Below are 17,710 nucleotides of genomic sequence, written 5' to 3' on the forward strand. Positions count from 1 at the left end.
CGAAGACATTTAATTGTTTGAATCTGGACTAGACAAACCTGTGGTTGACAACGCGAACACCGACCAACATTCCGATGCCAAAGAGACCATTTTCTTACACCAGTCGGCTTTAAGCTCACCGAGCATAGACTTGGGGATCGGCCATAGTTTATGGCTTTGGATGTGGTGGTGGTGTGTGTCTCCATGCGTGCATGCATGTGTGCTTGCATGCGTGCGCGTTTGTGTGTTGGGTGGTGTGTGTGTGTGTGTGTGGGGGGGGGGGGGGGGGTGTTGGGGGGGGGAGATGATGGCAGGGGGGGGGGGGGGTGCGATATTCATTCACATTTTAAATGCTTCTCCATTAAAATCACCACCTGCCACCCTTAACCATATGCTATGAACGGTGTATTTACATGTAAAAATAATCCATTAGGGAACAAACATTGGTTTGGTTAACGGCCATAGGCTTTTTAACGTATTATACTGGCATTCAAAGTATGTTTTTTCTCGTCTCTTGTGTCCACCTCCTATGTAAACAGAAAGGCTCAGAGGATCAGATGCTGTAAGGTATCTACAGGATAATAGCTGGATCCGTCAAATGATCGTCAGCTGGCAGTAACGTATACATACATACATACACTTATCATGACAACTCATTGTCTATCAAATCATACTTGGTGTTGCCTTCTGTGCATCGTGTACATGGGAGTGTGAAGTATGTATACGCGGTTCAACTTACTTGCCCCACATTCATGTACATGCATGCTGTCCTTCTGTGTGGCATGAATACCAAAACATGTGCATTTCAAATCATCAGTCTTAACCACACTGGATATGAGAACTACTGGCAGTGAGATGCAGTTGTCTGGATGAGTGAGTGAGTGAGTGAGAGATTCAAGCCGCAATATTCCAGCAATATCAAGGCGGGGTCACCAGAGAGGGGCTTCACACATTGTACCTATGTGGGGAATTGAACCTGGGTCCTCGGCGAGAAAAGCGATCGAGCGTTAACTTGCTGGAATGTTGAACATTAGCAGCTTGCTGGATATAACAATTTCGTGTATGTACTAACAAACAATTTATTCGTAGTTGGCATGCAGAGAGGCCTCTCTAAGCTGTGTTTCAGATAACCACTTGACTAATCATGCTTTTATGTATGTTAAATCATCATATAATATGATCAGAATCATGACTGTATTTTCTGCCAATATTCAACTTACCTTGAAGCAATATAATAAAAAATAAAAAAGTAGGGGATGTTACAAATTAGATAAAATGCAAATGATGAAGCCAATGAGGAAAGAGATGATAAAGAGAGATTAGAGGAAATTGTGCCCATTTATTCTATTCCTTTGGAAATGCTTCATCTATATGGATATATATTACTTTTTCTCATATGTCTAGGCATTGGTTAGTGGTATGCTCGCATTATGGAACATCCCCTACTTTATATAATGGTATATAAGAACTATTTGCTTAACGTCTACTTCCCTTAGGGTTTTTTAGCCATCCTTCGGTGTTGGTTCAACACCGCTACACGTTTATTTGAAACATATTTTCATTTCGACTGAAAATTTGAACCGGCAAATAAACAAGGACGTACCTTGGTATGGAGTTATGAAGCATAACAAACAGTGTACGGGTTTGTTTGTCAGAAGAGATTATCGTCCAGAGCGTACCTGCATATGATAACCGTGTTCCCAGTGTTAACCACGTTTACAACTCCCAAACTTCGTGATGAAAATATGGATAGGTAAAGAATTCCTAGTTGCAATGAAGAAAGAAACAGTGTTTCGGATTTTCATGAAAACACTATAATACAGAAACATAAATTGGACGATATAAACTGAGAAAGAAAATATCTCGTATTCCCGCCAACGCCATCGTGGAATCGCGCTGTGTTGCGTGGTGGTGTAGCCAAGTGGTTAAAGCGCTGGCTTGTAACGCCAAAGATCCTGGATCGATTCCACACTCGGGTACAATGTATGACGCCTATTTCTGGTATCAACAGCCGTGATATTGCTGGTATAATGATACAACTCACCAATTCAGGTAAAAATCTACAATGTGAATTTCAGTCATTTTCAAAAAGGAGAGATGGGAGTGGTGTCGAACCCCCTTAAATCACTACATTGGATCACCTCATGACAAACGAGAATGCCCCTAATAGCTAGTGCATTCATATGTTAATAAGTGCAGAGAACGGAAAGTCTGGTTTTTGTTTTCGTCATGCACAGGTCCCATATACACTTGACAGACAGAAACTAGCGATTGCTTGATCGTAATAAATAACCTTGGTTTTAATCATGTTTGCATACAGACAGCTGTAGACTGTCATTCACGTGGATGTATAACGGCTCTTTATTGGATCGCAACATGTGGATACAATACTCCGATCTGTTTCATGCTCACGAAGACTAGAGGTATATCAGTTTCACTGTGCTAGTTTTTACAGCGAGGGACTATCGATTCAAACAGAGATCTAAGAACAACTGTCTGACTCTGTATGTAGTTGTAAGTCAACCAATGACTGATAAGTCGGTAATGGATTAACTCTACAATACACCGGACGAAAACATACTCAATAAATCTAACCTACTTCTTTGATGGACATTTATAAGCTGAGACTGTGAAGAATGATGACAACTTTACAATCATCACTTGCTTGACAACGACATTAGAATCCATGTCGAAAAGACGCCTTTCCCAGATAAAGTTGTATACCTATACATTTATCCATTCTTCTAAATCTAACCCAAATGACGCCGTCCAGGTGTTGTTCGCCCCATCCATTTTTCTATCATCCCAACACAGCGTTTGCATGAATTTAGAGATTCTGAATCCCCGGGACCTGGCTCTGAAAATATTTTTTTAAAAATGTTTATACCAAACTGGGAGTTGTTAAAATCAGTTTATTGTTATTGTAATTTTGAAACGGTTCCCAAACAGGTTTATCTTATACTCGTGGTGTTTGCACTCTCTACATTGGACTTGTCCTTTTGACATGTTCTGCTCCCAGGAACGCTAAACAAAGAGAACACCTGCCATCCTTGATTGCCAGCTTTCACCAGTCATTGGACCTTTCTATAATTACTGGTTGTTGTTGCGTGTGTATATGATGATTAACACCCTGGAAATGTGAAATGTTGACCTATGTTACCAAATAGTTCAGTCACTCGTGAATGGATTTGTAATTTTAGCTGTTCATTCAAATTGGGAGTGATTGTAGTAGTAATTGTGTGATAGACAGATCGAGGGTGGTGAATTCAGTCAAATGGGCACACAGTAGGGAGTAAAGATGCAGTATTCACGGTGGACGCATCATTTCAGTTGTCGGGAATCCGAAGCAGACTGACTGAGTTTAGTTTTACGCCGTATTCAGCAATATTCCAACTACATAGCGCCGGTCTGTAAATAATCGAGTCTGGACCAAACAATCCAGTGATCAACAGCATGAGCATCTATCTTCGCAATCAGCGAGCCTGACAACCAGATCCCGTTAGTCCCCTCTTACCACAAGCATGGTTTACTGAAGGCCAATATTCTAACCCGGACCCACAGTTAGGACACAAGTTTCTCAAGGTTCATTTGGAAGGAGATACCTTTGTGTTGAAGGATAGATGTAAAGAGTCTACTGGTAAATAGCTGATCACCAGAAGTTGTGGATTTGAAGCGTATATAATGGCGGACGGACGGAGTCTCTGATCTATGGTCTTTGTAACTTGCAAATTAAATTCCACGTGTTGTGTGGCAAGATCTTGCCGATATACAAAGTGTTTGAAAAACACCATAATCAATATGTACGCAGGAATATGTGATTAATTTACATATTTATAACAACATGATTTTGTGTCCGTTTGTGCTGTATAAACGAATGGTATGTGCATCATTTCTAATATTTTCACTTTCGACTCAGTTCACCATTTTATTCTAAACCTAGTGCTTGATGTTGCACTAAAAAAGTATTGGTCTATTCGACTAGAGACTCCACTTCGGGTGTTTTAACATCACCCGTCGTAGATTACTACAGTCGCTTCTGGCAATCCCTTTTAACCTCCATCTGTGGTCTGTTAATGACTAAATAGTCCAGACGAGCAGCTCAACACCGTCCAGTTAGATGAAGAATATAAATCATGTAAACAAACTGATACACGGTACGTATAGTAGATGAAGGTAGTCAAACGGTATGTCGCCGTTACAGATGTGAATTTAGCGGAAACAAAGGGATGTTGCTATCGATAAATTCACCACCGCTTCATGTATTTTCTGTTTTTCAAGTGGACCGTGGTAATGGTCTGAACAGAGATTCATTGATCGTGGCGTACGTACATCTGCCGGTCTCTGCCACGTGGCACAACAAGTCTCCATTCAATAGTCACGTGACATACATTTGAGAAAGGTCCCGAAAAGTCGAAATATTGAACGTGCATACATGTTAATTTAGGTAGTTAGTTTCTGTTGGTAACATGTGCCAAGGGTGCGACTTGCAAGTACAGTGTAGTGAGTGCGAGCTGCCGTGGATAAGGTCATGTTTTAACGCACTCTAGTGTCTGTAGTATGGCGGCTTACAGTAGGCACGGTACCAAATAACGCACTCTAGTGTCTGTAGTATGGCGGCTTACAGTAGGCACGGTACCAAATAACGCACTCTAGTATGGCAGCTTGCAGTACGCACGGTGCCAAAGGGGTATCATGCTTTATTTAGTCACATTTTTCGAAATTTCGTTTTCTTTTATCGCTATCCTGATATTTCCGTAAGTTCGATTAGATTTTCGTCATTTCATTTTTATTGAAAATACTCGAATTTTCAAATTTTGTCCTCGTTGTATTCGACCAACATTTCGCTTTTTCATCAGAAAAGATATTGCCATGAGTTACCCGGGACATGTCATCCGTGAAGCTCCGGGTTAGAATTGGTCTTCAGCAACTTAAGCTTGTCCCCCGATGAAGATCCGGGTTAGAATTGGTCTTTAGCAACCCGACCATATTTGTCTCCCGATGAAGATCCCGGTTAGAACTGGTCTTCAGCAACCAATGCTTGTCTCCCGATGAAGATCAGGGTTAGAACTGGTCTTCAGCAACCAACGCTTGTCTCCCGATGAAGATCCGGGTTAGAACTGGTCTTCAGCAACCAATGCTTTTCTCCCGATGAAGATCAGGGTTAGAACTGGTCTTCAGCAACCAATGCTTGTCTCCACATGGAGATCCAAGTAGAACTTGTCTTCAGCAACCCATGCATGTCGTGAGAGTCGACTAACGGGGTCGGGTGATCAGACTCACTGACTTGGTTGACACATGTCATCGTAACCCCACTGCGTAGATCGATGCTCATGTTGTTGCTGGATTGCCTGACATGCTGCTCAGTGCGGCGTTTATCAACAAATAATCAACAAACTAACCATTAAAGGTTTGACCTGACGAATACTTTTTCAATGTCAAGCGTAGGTTGCCGAAAACCAATTAAAGCAAGGATCTTCAAGTGGTCCAATCGGAGTTAATCTGTTAATCCACCAAAATAATATACAGTTATATACAAGGCTATCTCTCAATCCATGGTAAAACATACAGACATATATAGTCCTATAGTTTGCACATAGTAGATTTGCATCATAATGACATCGTCTTTACGACAGTTTCGGAATTGTAAATAACCGGACACAGCAACATAACCTTGACATAGCAACCATTCATGGCCTAGATTTTCGAAACTCTGCTAGCGCCGAGATAATTATAAGTTAATGTTAATGTATGGCAGTTACGACTGTCTTAGCGCTAAGAGAGCTTCGAACATTTAGGCCCATGAGCATCGAAGGGTATTAACTCTGTTGGAAGTGAATGTCTGAGTAAGAAAAATGTCTTTAGTAATAATCACTACATTTGTAAGCACTGTAAAGTAATGCTGACTGAAACACATGCAGTGTATGGCTGTGGATGTTTTGACACAGAGAGAAACCGTTTCATCCCAGATTGTAGTGGTGGTGGTCATAATAATGTTCCAGACCTGTGTCAGTCAAATAATTGCATATTTCTGTTAATCGTAAATTCCTTTAACATGTATTTGAATGCATATAACCAAAGAAAGTAACTCTACACAGTACATTGTGTCATTTGTACTTTGGGTCATGTGGCCTTTGTACAAATAAATATCTTGAATCATTCTACGGATTATACGGATTATGTAATCACTTTAAAAAGAAACAGAAATTCTGATTGCAAAGGGGACAGACTCCGCATAAAGTATACAAATAGGCTTTTTATTGGCTCACGTCGCCATGAAACTGTAAATCCAACCAACCAACTGAAAGCATGATGAATACAATCACCACATTTTCATCGGAGAGGGCAACACGACCATCGCGTGTGCGCTAAACTTGTTCCATTCCACTGAAAATGTCGGGAATTGCCACAACGAGGCATTCTATTCAGGAATGGAGTCTTGTTTGTGATTTACTTGGAATTTTACATTGCAAGTGTACCGATTCTTTAAACTGGTATGGGGCGTGGTGTAGCCTTGCAGGTCATGCATCCGCCTGTCACGCTGAAGACCTGGGTTCGATTCCCCACATGAATATAATGTGGTGATATTGTAGGAACAGTGCTAAAAGAGTCCTAAAAACACACTCGTTCACTCAGTATAGCTGGCTGTTCCCTGGCGATTTTCATTACAAGGCCTGTTATTCACATCATTCGCGAATGTTGCACTTCGTAGCACCGTTGTAGCAATTACAAAGATTTATGTTAGACAGTCAACACAGATACAACCACGTGACGAGAGTCCATGTTCGTCCATTCAGTAGTGGAAGCTAGGCAACCTATGCTTGTCTTAAGAGGCGACTAATAGAATCGGTTGGTTAGGCTCGCTGAATTGGGTGACACACGTCACCTCCTCCCAGTCGCATAGATCGATGCTAATGTAGTTGATCACTGGATTGCCTGGTACAGAATCGATTATTTACAAACAGTCGCCATGCAGCTTTAATAATACTGAGTGTCGCGTGAAACAACACCCATGCACGGTGTCCACGTAAAATTCATCTGAAAGGCAGTTTTGCATTCTTTTACGAACGCTTCAAGCACTGATACCAGCACAGGCTGCTGATGTGCAGAGTGCAGAGTGCAGGATTATTTAAAATGTCTTGTTGTCTTGTAAGCCTATGGAATGATAATTTATAGTGTATAAATATACACATTGGCTTGAAGAAGGTGGTCAACAGATCGCTGACTTTCTCTTCTGGTTACTTGGTACCTTTTTCCGAGCACAGGTGGAATGTAGTGCAAATGGGTTGCGCAGCATAGAGAAAATGACCTATCTTCTTACATGCGAGCGAAGCGAGCAAAGGTTGGCAACGTACTTCCTCGCTTCGGTTCGAAAAATATTTTTCATGTCAAAATAAAATATTATCAAAGGTATACACCCATCACTTCACTGGGTTATGCTCTCACATTTCCAACCCCATGTTGAACAATTACTAACGTGAAATATTTTTATTCAAATTATTCAACATTTCAGAGACCATATACCGGTATATCGGTTTATCGTCTCTGAACAGTGTAAACGCAACTCATGGTATATCAGACCGTTCTTCGCCTCCATTACCCCCTCCAGCTTCCGGTTCAACGAAGTGAAGGAACAGGAGGGTATTATTCCATATGGAATGCTTACAGTTACCTCCCCTGCTTCATTCGCCCATTCAAAGACCATATACCGGTATATGGTCTCTGGCCCATTACGCCAGAAGTGTTTTTATGTAAAATAGAGGCGCTTAAAATGTTGAATAAAACATATTTCACGTGAGTAATTATTAAACATGGGGTAGGAAATCTGAGAGCACAACCAAGTGAGGAAATGGGAGTGTACCTTTGGCCGTGGCGATATTTTATTTTGACATGAAAAATATTTTTCAATCCGAAGCGAAGGTAGTATGTTGCCAACCTTTGCTCGCTTCGCTTGCATATAAGAAGACTTGTCATATTCTCTATTCTGCGCAACCCCATTTGCGCTACAGTTTGCCTGTGTTCCGAGGATGTGAGTTCGAATCTGGTGTCGGCAAATTATGAAACTGTAGTCATAAAATAATACTTGTCTCGCGTTATGCAATATTGTTTGGTATGAAGATGAACACCAGTCCGTGACTGCGTAAGGCGGAAATTCTGAAATAGCATATTTGTCAGACTATGTTAGCACGAGTATTTGCCGCATCGCATTAATTCTTGGTGGGAATTGAAACGTATCAAATAAACAACGAATAAACTGGCGAAAGGGACTATAACGGGAACTAGCCTCAGTTTCGGTTTAATGAATGTGGAGTCGTCTGCCTTTTAGCGTTCAGCATACCTTTACGTATTTTGACTTCGATTAGGTTACCTTCCAGATACAGAGATTAAAGTTCCTGCGGTACTGATGAAGTACAGGTGTCGATGCCCCCGTCAGCAAACTGAATAGTTTCTTGCTCATTAAGATGTTTGATTTAAAATTTAACGATGGTAAGATAATCTTAAAACGAAATGTACACCATCTGACGTGGTCTTTGTTATTCATCCACTGCATGTCTTACATTATACAGTCTATGTGTCAATTAGTTGTATGGGAAGCAATATCCTACGAATGCAACTTCCGGTAAGCCTCTTTTCCGTTTACGTCCCATCGCAGGCAAGTTTTCTGCAAATGCAGAACATAAATCGGCTTCAATCTGAAATACAATGATTACGAAATAACCTTTGTTGAGTGACATGTTTTCTCGAGACACCTGTATATAGTTTGTGGCTGATATTTTATACAATCATTTGCGTTTGAAAGCAAAATAGTGATTTCAAATACCCTCTCTGGACATGTAGTCAGCGTGACAGGATTCCTACGTGTTGTTTATGTAGGACTGACAAAACATAGTGATTTGTAGGCGTTGATTGAGCATATCACGTCTTGATGGTATGGATTTTATTTCTTATAATTTGAGGTGGGTTGTCTGTGTTAATGTCCTCTCCATGTTGATCATCTGGTGTTCATATAGTCACATTCACATTGAAATTGATAGTTAAGACTAACAGATTTCTCAAACAACGGGACAAGACACTGCAGTAAATAACGTTAGATGTTTATTGTGGTTCAATGATGTAAGTATATCAAACCCTTTAGATCATTTTCCATCTCAACAAAATGGTCTTACTGATCCGCCTTACTGATTGCAATTAGTAGGTAAGATCACAATTAATTGTTAGTATTTCCATCACCTCTAGAAACAACATGAAGGCAGCCTTCAGTGTGATTAACGTCAAGTAAACGTTCCTTCACTACTTTATTTACATTTTTGTTGACAGGTTGGTAGTTTTCCATGCTGTCATTGGGGAAAGTGATGCTTGAAATCTTTTCGCAGGCCCACAATTGTGGATTTCGTACATATTTGATACATGGCACAAACTACAGTGAATATATCACCATCTTTCTGTACAATCTTAAGTCCGGGAAACCTTCACTATTCTGTTAAAATCCTCATTGGATACTTCTGCATTCTGTTTTAAGACTATAGCGTTTTCACAAAAATGACAGCATACTTGTATGCAATAAAATATAAACTATTTGAGTCTTGGACCTTTTTGCATTATTCAGTGCAGATATGCAGCCTTTCTGTATTTACTAAGCTTATGGTTCACTATTTCATTATGTTACAAGTCCCTCATATTTCTTTGAATGAAATTAGTAATTGACCCCTTGAGACCTCTAGATTGGTAGGTCAGAGTACTCGGGGCCCCTCAGAGAGTAACTTCTCTTCATTAGTTTGGTTATAAACAATTGATCAGTTGTGTAATATACATTTGTCACTCCTGTTCTAGTGGCAGTGACTTTTTTTATGCACCACAGATCTGTGAAGATCCGTGAAGATTAGAAAAGAAGTTACAAATGATTTCCTGAATTTCAGTAATCCATGCTTTCAATAGATGACTGATGATCAGTGGTCAGGCACGCTGACTTGGTTGACACAGGTCATGTATTCCAGTGCACAGATCGATGCTCACGCTGTTGATCTCTGGATTGCCAAATCCAGACTCAGTTGTCTGCAGAACGTCACCATATTGCTGGAATATTGTTGACTACAGCGTAATACTGAATAACCTCACTTGTGTACAACACAACAGTGTTGTAGCAAATCCCACAGAGGGGCAGTAGGGTAGTCTGACTTGGCTCGTCTTGCCGAAGACCCTGGTTTGATTCCCCACATGGGTGTGTGAAGCCTATTTCTTATGCCCTTTGCTGTGATGTTTCGCTAATATTGCGAAAAGCTGTGTGGAACTAAACTTGGTTCATGTTCTGAAAATTGTTACGATTACCCTTAGTGGTTTTTGGTTGTATTCATCCCATCAGCCAGTTTTATGTTAAAGCCTCATATCTATGTTCATCTTTCTCTCCATGACTTACAATTTGGTAAGCCTTCACTAACCTCAGGAGTCATTCCGTAGCGATTGCATGTTACCTACCCTTGATTTTTATTTTTAGGTTCATTGTTTGAGAAATGTTTGTTTGAACCATTTTGTAGGATATGTTCATATAAGATATATTTGTCTTTGCAGCCATGGGCAAGTTCATGAAATCAGGCAAAGTTGTCCTTATTCTTGGGGGCAGGTTTGCTGGACGTAAAGCAGTCATAGTAAAGGTAAGTGCGTTCGTGAGGAACATTTATCATGGTAACCTGTATATTTTGGGCGTAAACAAGAATACATTTCAGTGTCTGAATATCTCAAGTGCTTTGATTGGTAATTCTGTATCAAAATCTGGTATCCAGGCAGTAGTTGAAGCGTAAGGATATTGTAAACTACCACCGTTTTCCCTGTGGTAATTATATATATTTAGGCATATAAAATTACTGAATGTATCATTGATAGTACACTATACACATGATAGATTCAGCATTTGCCGTTACTTTGAAATGAAACGTATTGTTCAAATTCCACTCTTCATTCATTTCTATGACATTAATTGGTGTGATTATCAAACTTAAGTTAATTTACTGCTGTTGCAGTACTATTGCAAAGGTATTTGCAACTGAGGCTGGTAATTTTCCCCAAATTTTCTACTCAGGTACCCCACCCCCTATTACTCTACCCTGCCTGGGGACAATCTTCAAAGACATACAACCTTTTGATCATGAAGTAATAACATTACATTGTTTAGTCTTGTCACATGATCTTAAGAGTGATGGGTACCCTGGTTCAACTCATTACCCACCATCCCAGGTATCCGGATTACCTGTCCCAGCCCTATTGGCAGCCATTTCAATGAAACAAGTAACACACTGAATTATGAATAGTTGACATGTTTTATGATCTTTGAATATGAGCTGGAATGAGAGAACTTGTTACTTCCGGACAAGTGTTTATGAAAAATATTTTTAATTGTTGTCATTGCAGTTTTTCAAATTGTATGGTTTATACAATGTACTTTGTGTTATGGTATACTATGATAGGTTGTAAATATATATAAACCAGATCATTTCAACAGAACATTGTGAAGATTTACCTCAAAACAAACGCAGCTAGTCAGAAGTTGTTGCTCACAATTTTGTGTGTTTCCTGTTTAATCATGCCATGAAACATGTTTGCATGTTTAGAACTATGATGAAGGCACCCAGGACAAGCCCTACAGCCATGCATTGGTGGCCGGTGTAGACCGTTACCCCCGCAAAGTCACCAAGTCAATGGGCAAGAAGAAACTAAAGCAGAGGTCGAAGATAAAGTCCTTCATCAAGGTCTACAACTACAATCATCTTATGCCGACCAGGTAGGCACCACAGGGATTTACCTGGAGTCCTGTATTTGAGGGTCCGTGGGACTCATACTCTTAATTTTAAATGGTCCTGGACTACAAAATGGGGTTCTCAGATGCTTAAATATTATTGATACTATTTCATAATATTCTTGCAATTCAGTTACTTTTATTGTATTGCCTATCATGATCATCACAGTAATTAATTTAACTGCAGATTATATAACCTGGGTAGTAACTTACTGTTACTTGATCAACATTTACAAAAAAGTATTTAAGCTTTTTCTGCGTCCCTGCGGACGTGCTAATCAATTTCGTTGCATCCGTTGTTAATTTCTATGCGCATAGGACCCAGGAACTTGTTTCCTGTAAATCCCTGGGCAACAGTAGAAAATACAAAGGATAAGTGGAAATCATAGTTCTTCTGAGTGAGAAGGTTTTCCTCTTGGAAAATTGGCACTTTAATTTCGTGGGAAACGTGTTTGCTGTGTTTGCATATGGTGTCACTTGTACTCCGATTCATTTTGAGTCAGTCCCTTTTTTAGTTGGGACCCGTTTTCAAATAAAATTTTAGGCTTAATTGAAATTTTATACGTTACTAAATGTTCATGATCTAATTCCTTCTTGAACTGATTATCACTACAGTCGAATATTCAGAGAGTATTTAGTTCTTCTTGTCGCTAGACAGAAGATGTATTGGAATTTTTAATGTTTTTATTACTTATTATTCTGCTGTATTTTGTTCCACGCCTACAAAAGGCACCAGTGGACAGAATCGCTTTGCAAAAATCACCAAGGTGTCAACAGTGCTGAAGTTATTTCTGCAAAAATCTCAAGGTTCTGGCACCCAAAGCAAAGGGCAGATAATTCAAAATTAATTAAAAGGTCTCAATTTAAAAAGCAATAATCTCCAAAACTATGCTTCCAAAGACTACTAAAGACTACCAAAGTTCTATGGCAGCTCCTGAACCTGATTACTGTTAAACTGCAGGACCCTCGGGGCTAAGAGCCACCATTTGGCTGCTACATTGGATTCAAGGAAATTTCACGTTTTTGATGGGTAGGCATTTCCGAAGTCCACAATGTTTTATTTGTCTCAAGATTTAAAACATTTCTTACATATACATAATAAAAAAGAAATTGCTTGCAGGAAATGCTGACCAAATGTGTTAACATAGAGTAAAATGTCTTTAAATAAGGTTTGAACAAGTGGCTCTACTTCTTTTTTGTTTTGTCTCCTCAATTAAGCTAAATAATAATGTTTCTCTGGCATCGGCATCTCACTTCTATTTGTGTGTGTAACAATTTTTTATGGCCATTAAAAAAAAAAGGACCTCATCCCAATCATCCATTTGTCCATCATAAGAATGAGTGTCTGTAAGAACAAGTGTAACTGAATCTACAACTCATTAACACGTGCTAAACTTGCCAAGCTGTATTTCTGACAGGAAAAAAAATTATGAAAATGTGTCCCCCTCCCCCCCACTTCTTTTCTCGTCACTTTAAAAAAAAGTATGTGCACGAGAAACATTTAGCTATTTTTTTTGTAGCTTTACTTACATGTATACATAATACACACACCCTTCCACACTTTGTATTGAAAGCAACTGTTACCATGGTAATCTTCCATAATTTGCAAACTAGCTGTTAGTTACTGAAACTAGAAAAAGTGCTACAGTAAGTACCTTGACTGTTGCACAGAGTAAAACACTTCAAATGACAGTCATTGCTTTTTGCTTTCTACAATAGAATGCTTTGCACAAAGCTCTCCACTGCCTCCTTCCAGACCATTTGCGACTTGTTAAAGATGTGTTGGTAGTTTACATTTGAAGTGAATGAGTTAAGATCAATTCAGCAATCTTTCAGTCAAATTGTGACTACAACTTAGAAATTTAAGATAAACATGGTTAAGTTATCTTTACAAAGGCTACCAAAGGAAAGTAAAACTAGAATATTACAGAAAAGAAATTAAAACTAGGATCTATCTCTAAAATTTATTTCTATGTAAACAAAATATGAAAATCTATGAATCTAGATCACCCTTCTAGAGACCATGGGAGCTTTTGTAATTTTGCTACCTGCATGGACCCTAGCTGAATTTGCAATGTGAAGGCAAATGCGTACGACAGGACAAGATTGGGCATACATGAAACTGCTGCAGATAAAAAGTATGGCTGGCCTAAATTTTCTTTGAATGTTTTGAATTGTTTTGAAAATGCAGCAGAAATACAAGACCTTGATATGTTTTGTTTTATTGGTTTTGGATACTTTGACATGAATTTTGATAGCACATGCTGTAACCACTAGGCTACCCCACTGTTCTGACCGTTAACAAAGTGTGTAGAGACTGTTGTTACACAATGACACCAACTAGTAGAGGTATGCACACAAACAGGTAAATTCCATTCTTGGAAATGGTAAACTTGATGTTCAAATTTAAAATACTGTTTTTGTAATAGAAGTCAGTCATGATAAATGATTCAGATCCTCCGTATGGGGATTATTCCTAGAGTAGGAGTCGCAATTCATGATTTGACATCTCCCAGTACACATGCTGCAGACACCAAGGCCATACTTTGACATGTGTGAAACGTCTAAATATATATACAGTGTTAATATTGATTTTAGAAGCCATATTTAGTGTGTAAAATGCCAAAATCCCAGGAGCTTCCGGGGGGCTTTGCCCCGCTGGGCCCCCGACCAGGCTCCGCCCTGGACCTGGCTGGGGGCCGGTGACCCCCAGACCCCCGAGTAGTTTTCAGCTGTAAATGAAAATTTCCATTCTCATCCCTGTAATAATAACTGCAAGTGCTAGGTCAAGTGGTCTGGAAACCATGACAGTGTGAAAACTAGGTAGCACATCCACAACTCTTTTCGCTACTGCCAATCTGTTAGTATCAACAGTATCTGCTCAGTCTTTCATTATATACCAGCTACCAGTTGTATCAATGTATTAGTAACCAGCAAACGTTAGCCAGAAGAAACAGTCTAGTATACAGCTACAATTATGCTGCTAATTATTCGGCAACGTTTCAGGGTTTTGTGATGTGCAAATGTGTGTCCAGTACTCACAAATGTTGAATGAGCAAGTTTAGTTTTTAGCCGCTTTTACTTTTTGCAGCATTCAGGGTGCCTTTAGAATATAGCACCACAGCTTCTCATGGGGATGTTAGGGTTAAGTTACCCTAACTTAACCCTAACCACCTAGAATTACGTAATTGTAATTTAGCATAATGATGTGTTTTTAAAGTTTGTGGTGCTGTATTCTAAAGGAAGAAAGCCTAGAAGCCCTCATCTCTGCTCACAACTATATTTTTTTTGTTTGACTTCATCCTATTGGTCAAAGCATGATAAACATGGAACTTTAGGAGTCAGTATGACTCCTTGGAGTCATGAGAGGGAGACATGGACATGTTTTTGGGAGTCGGCCTCTGTGTCAAGTCAAATAGCCACAACTCAGTCCATGTTATTCTCATTTCAACTTTTATTGATTTTGCCATCCATTCTTGTCTGAAGTGATCTGTGAAGATCCATTGTAGAATAGGTCTTCAGCAACCCATGCTTACCACAGAGGGCTACTATGCATGTTGTAAGAGGCGATTAATGGGCTTCAGCAGTCAAACTCGCTGTTATCATGCTCATGCTGTTGATCACTGGATTGTCTCGTCCAGACTCGATTATTTACAGACCGCTGCCATATTGTTGGGATATTACTGAATGTGGCGCAAAACTTAACTCGCTTGGACTTACTTTCAGGAAAAGTGGAGGTAGTTCAAAATTGATAGACCTTTCTATTGCTTATAAAAGGTACATCATTCTTATTCTTAAATATACGTGGTGGCAGGTGGTGGCTCATGGTCCTGCATAGAATTCGGGTCACAAATCAAGCAAATTTAAGCAGTGTTAGGTATGGAGACATCTTGAATGGGTGACCATGTTTGACAGCTTGACTCCTGAGTTTCTAGGATGTCACTCCAGCTGCACAAGGTTCTGATACATGTGGTCTCACCTTAGGCAAACTTGTCAGTTTGTTTTAAATTACCTCTGTTCACACAGCAGAAAATGGTTTTCTGGTGAGATAAAGTCATGTGACTATAATGCAGTAGTGCCTAACAGGCAGCTTGGTTATCCGAGGTAGTAATAGTCTGATGCTCTGGTGCCTTGAGCATGCATTGTGCATGGTGCAGAGAGCATGATATGTGGAGTATTATTAAATACAAGAGTCTGGCACCCATGGCTGAAGACTGGTTGACACGTGAAGTAACTAGTTTTGCTTTTGTTTCATGGAATATATTGAAAAATACGTGAACTGCTGACTAGTTACTTTTTCATAGAAGGTATTCAGAGTCTTAAAGGAGATATATTGAGTAATAGCATCTATACATAGGTTAAATATTTACAAGTCATTACCGACTGACACAGTACATTTATGCTATGTGTGCTTGTTAGAATAGTGGCAGTGCGTTAGCCTAGTGGTTAAAGCGTCCACTCGTCACGCTGAAGACCCGGGTTCGATCCCCGACGGGTACAAATATGCTGGTGTCCCCTGCCATGATAATGTTTGAATATTGCTAAGAGTGGCATAAAACCATGCTCACTCGCTTGTTAGAATATGTCATTACTCAAAGAGATATGTAACCAAGAATAACATTTTCTTCATTCACTTTCAGGTATTCTGTTGATGTGAACCTAGAAAAGTCACTTGTAAATAAGGATGCTTTCAGGGACCCTGGACTCAAAAGGAAAGCAAGACGAGAGGTGAAAGCCAAATTTGAAGAAAGGTGAGAAGTGTACATGACCTAGAATTGTACTAACATTGCAGATAGTGACAGTGTGTTATGTTCCTCATGCTTGGGTACCTCATGAGTCTGAGAAGTGTTCGAACTGACTTTTGAAGAGCTGTGTATACCTGACTGAAAAACAAGACTTGGACATTTGTTAGAAGGGAGATAATGCTCTTTCAAGTCACTGTTATGTATGTTACGAATAAAATTTAAACCACAAATTGTTTACCCGGAAATGACACTTGAATTGATTCATCGTGGAAAGCTGTTCTTGTCTATTTCAGTAATTTTGTAGAAATAATTATGAAATGTCATATTCATAGGTACCTTGTTAGAACTCAACAAGAGTGCAAATATTCATCTGGATTTGTGTCCTGGTTTCAAATTGCATGAATTGTTTTGAACTTGTTGATTTCATATTTTTATCCTAATACATAATCTTTTTTTGGAATTAATTATATGGTAGGCTGATAGTTAGTGTTAATGAGGGAAATGTCATATTCGTTTTTCAAAGAAGCGTGACAAGGTGGTTTGCTATTAAGACTTATTCCAGTAGTTAATGCTTTGTCATTTTAGTACTTCAATGGGAGGTTTGGGTTTTAATGAGTGAATGTACTTTTTAGCCACATCAGCAGTTTTGCTAATGTCATGATTCTGTTGACTAAAATTTCTAATGAAGTTTTACACATACGTTTATTTCTTGAAATTGTGTAGAAGTTCAGACACTTTTATTTCTCACGAAGTGCGAATTTTATTCATATAAACTTAAAGGGTAAGCCAGACATGCCATAGTCATTGGTTATAATTATAAGATATAAGAAATACTTTAAGCTTTTTATTGTTGGTCTCCTGCTTGTCATAAGTGATCATGCTTGTCGTAAGAGACGACTATGAGGATTGGGTGGTTAGACTCGCTGACATACGTCATCAGTTCCCAATTGCTCAGATCGATGGTCATGTTCTTGATCACTGGACTGTCTGGTCCAGACTCGATTATTTACAGACCGCCGCTTTATAGCTGGAGTGCTGTGTAAAACTAAACTCACTCGCTCACTGTAAGATGCAATCAATACTTTGAGTTTTTCATAGTTGGTCTCTCTCTGTTTCAGATACAAGACAGGCAAGAACAGATGGTTTTTCCAAAAGCTGAGGTTCTAATTGTACACTGGGGGAAAATAAATTTAAAAAAATA

At 39.3% G+C, this 17,710-nt stretch overlaps 1 protein-coding gene across 2 annotated transcripts in view; it reads left to right on the forward strand.

The window, feature by feature from the left end:
- Positions 1-17,710, forward strand: part of LOC137255252 (large ribosomal subunit protein eL27) — a 271,307-nt gene extending 253,597 nt beyond the window's left edge. Inside the window, exons 1-5 of one of the 2 annotated variants that reach the window (XM_067792690.1) lie at positions 8,594-8,629; positions 10,543-10,625; positions 11,580-11,749; positions 16,405-16,515; positions 17,628-17,710. In XM_067792690.1, coding sequence (XP_067648791.1) covers positions 10,545-10,625; positions 11,580-11,749; positions 16,405-16,515; positions 17,628-17,676 — 411 coding nt within the window. In that variant the 5' untranslated portion in view covers positions 8,594-8,629; positions 10,543-10,544 and the 3' untranslated portion in view covers positions 17,677-17,710. Of the gene's footprint in view, positions 1-8,593; positions 8,630-10,542; positions 10,626-11,579; positions 11,750-16,404; positions 16,516-17,627 lie in introns of those variants that run through there. The other variant, XM_067792691.1, reaches the window with a different exon arrangement.

The sequence above is a fragment of the Haliotis asinina genome, chromosome 11 (assembly GCF_037392515.1).
Source record: "Haliotis asinina isolate JCU_RB_2024 chromosome 11, JCU_Hal_asi_v2, whole genome shotgun sequence".
In the NCBI taxonomy this organism is placed as follows: domain Eukaryota; kingdom Metazoa; phylum Mollusca; class Gastropoda; order Lepetellida; family Haliotidae; genus Haliotis; species Haliotis asinina.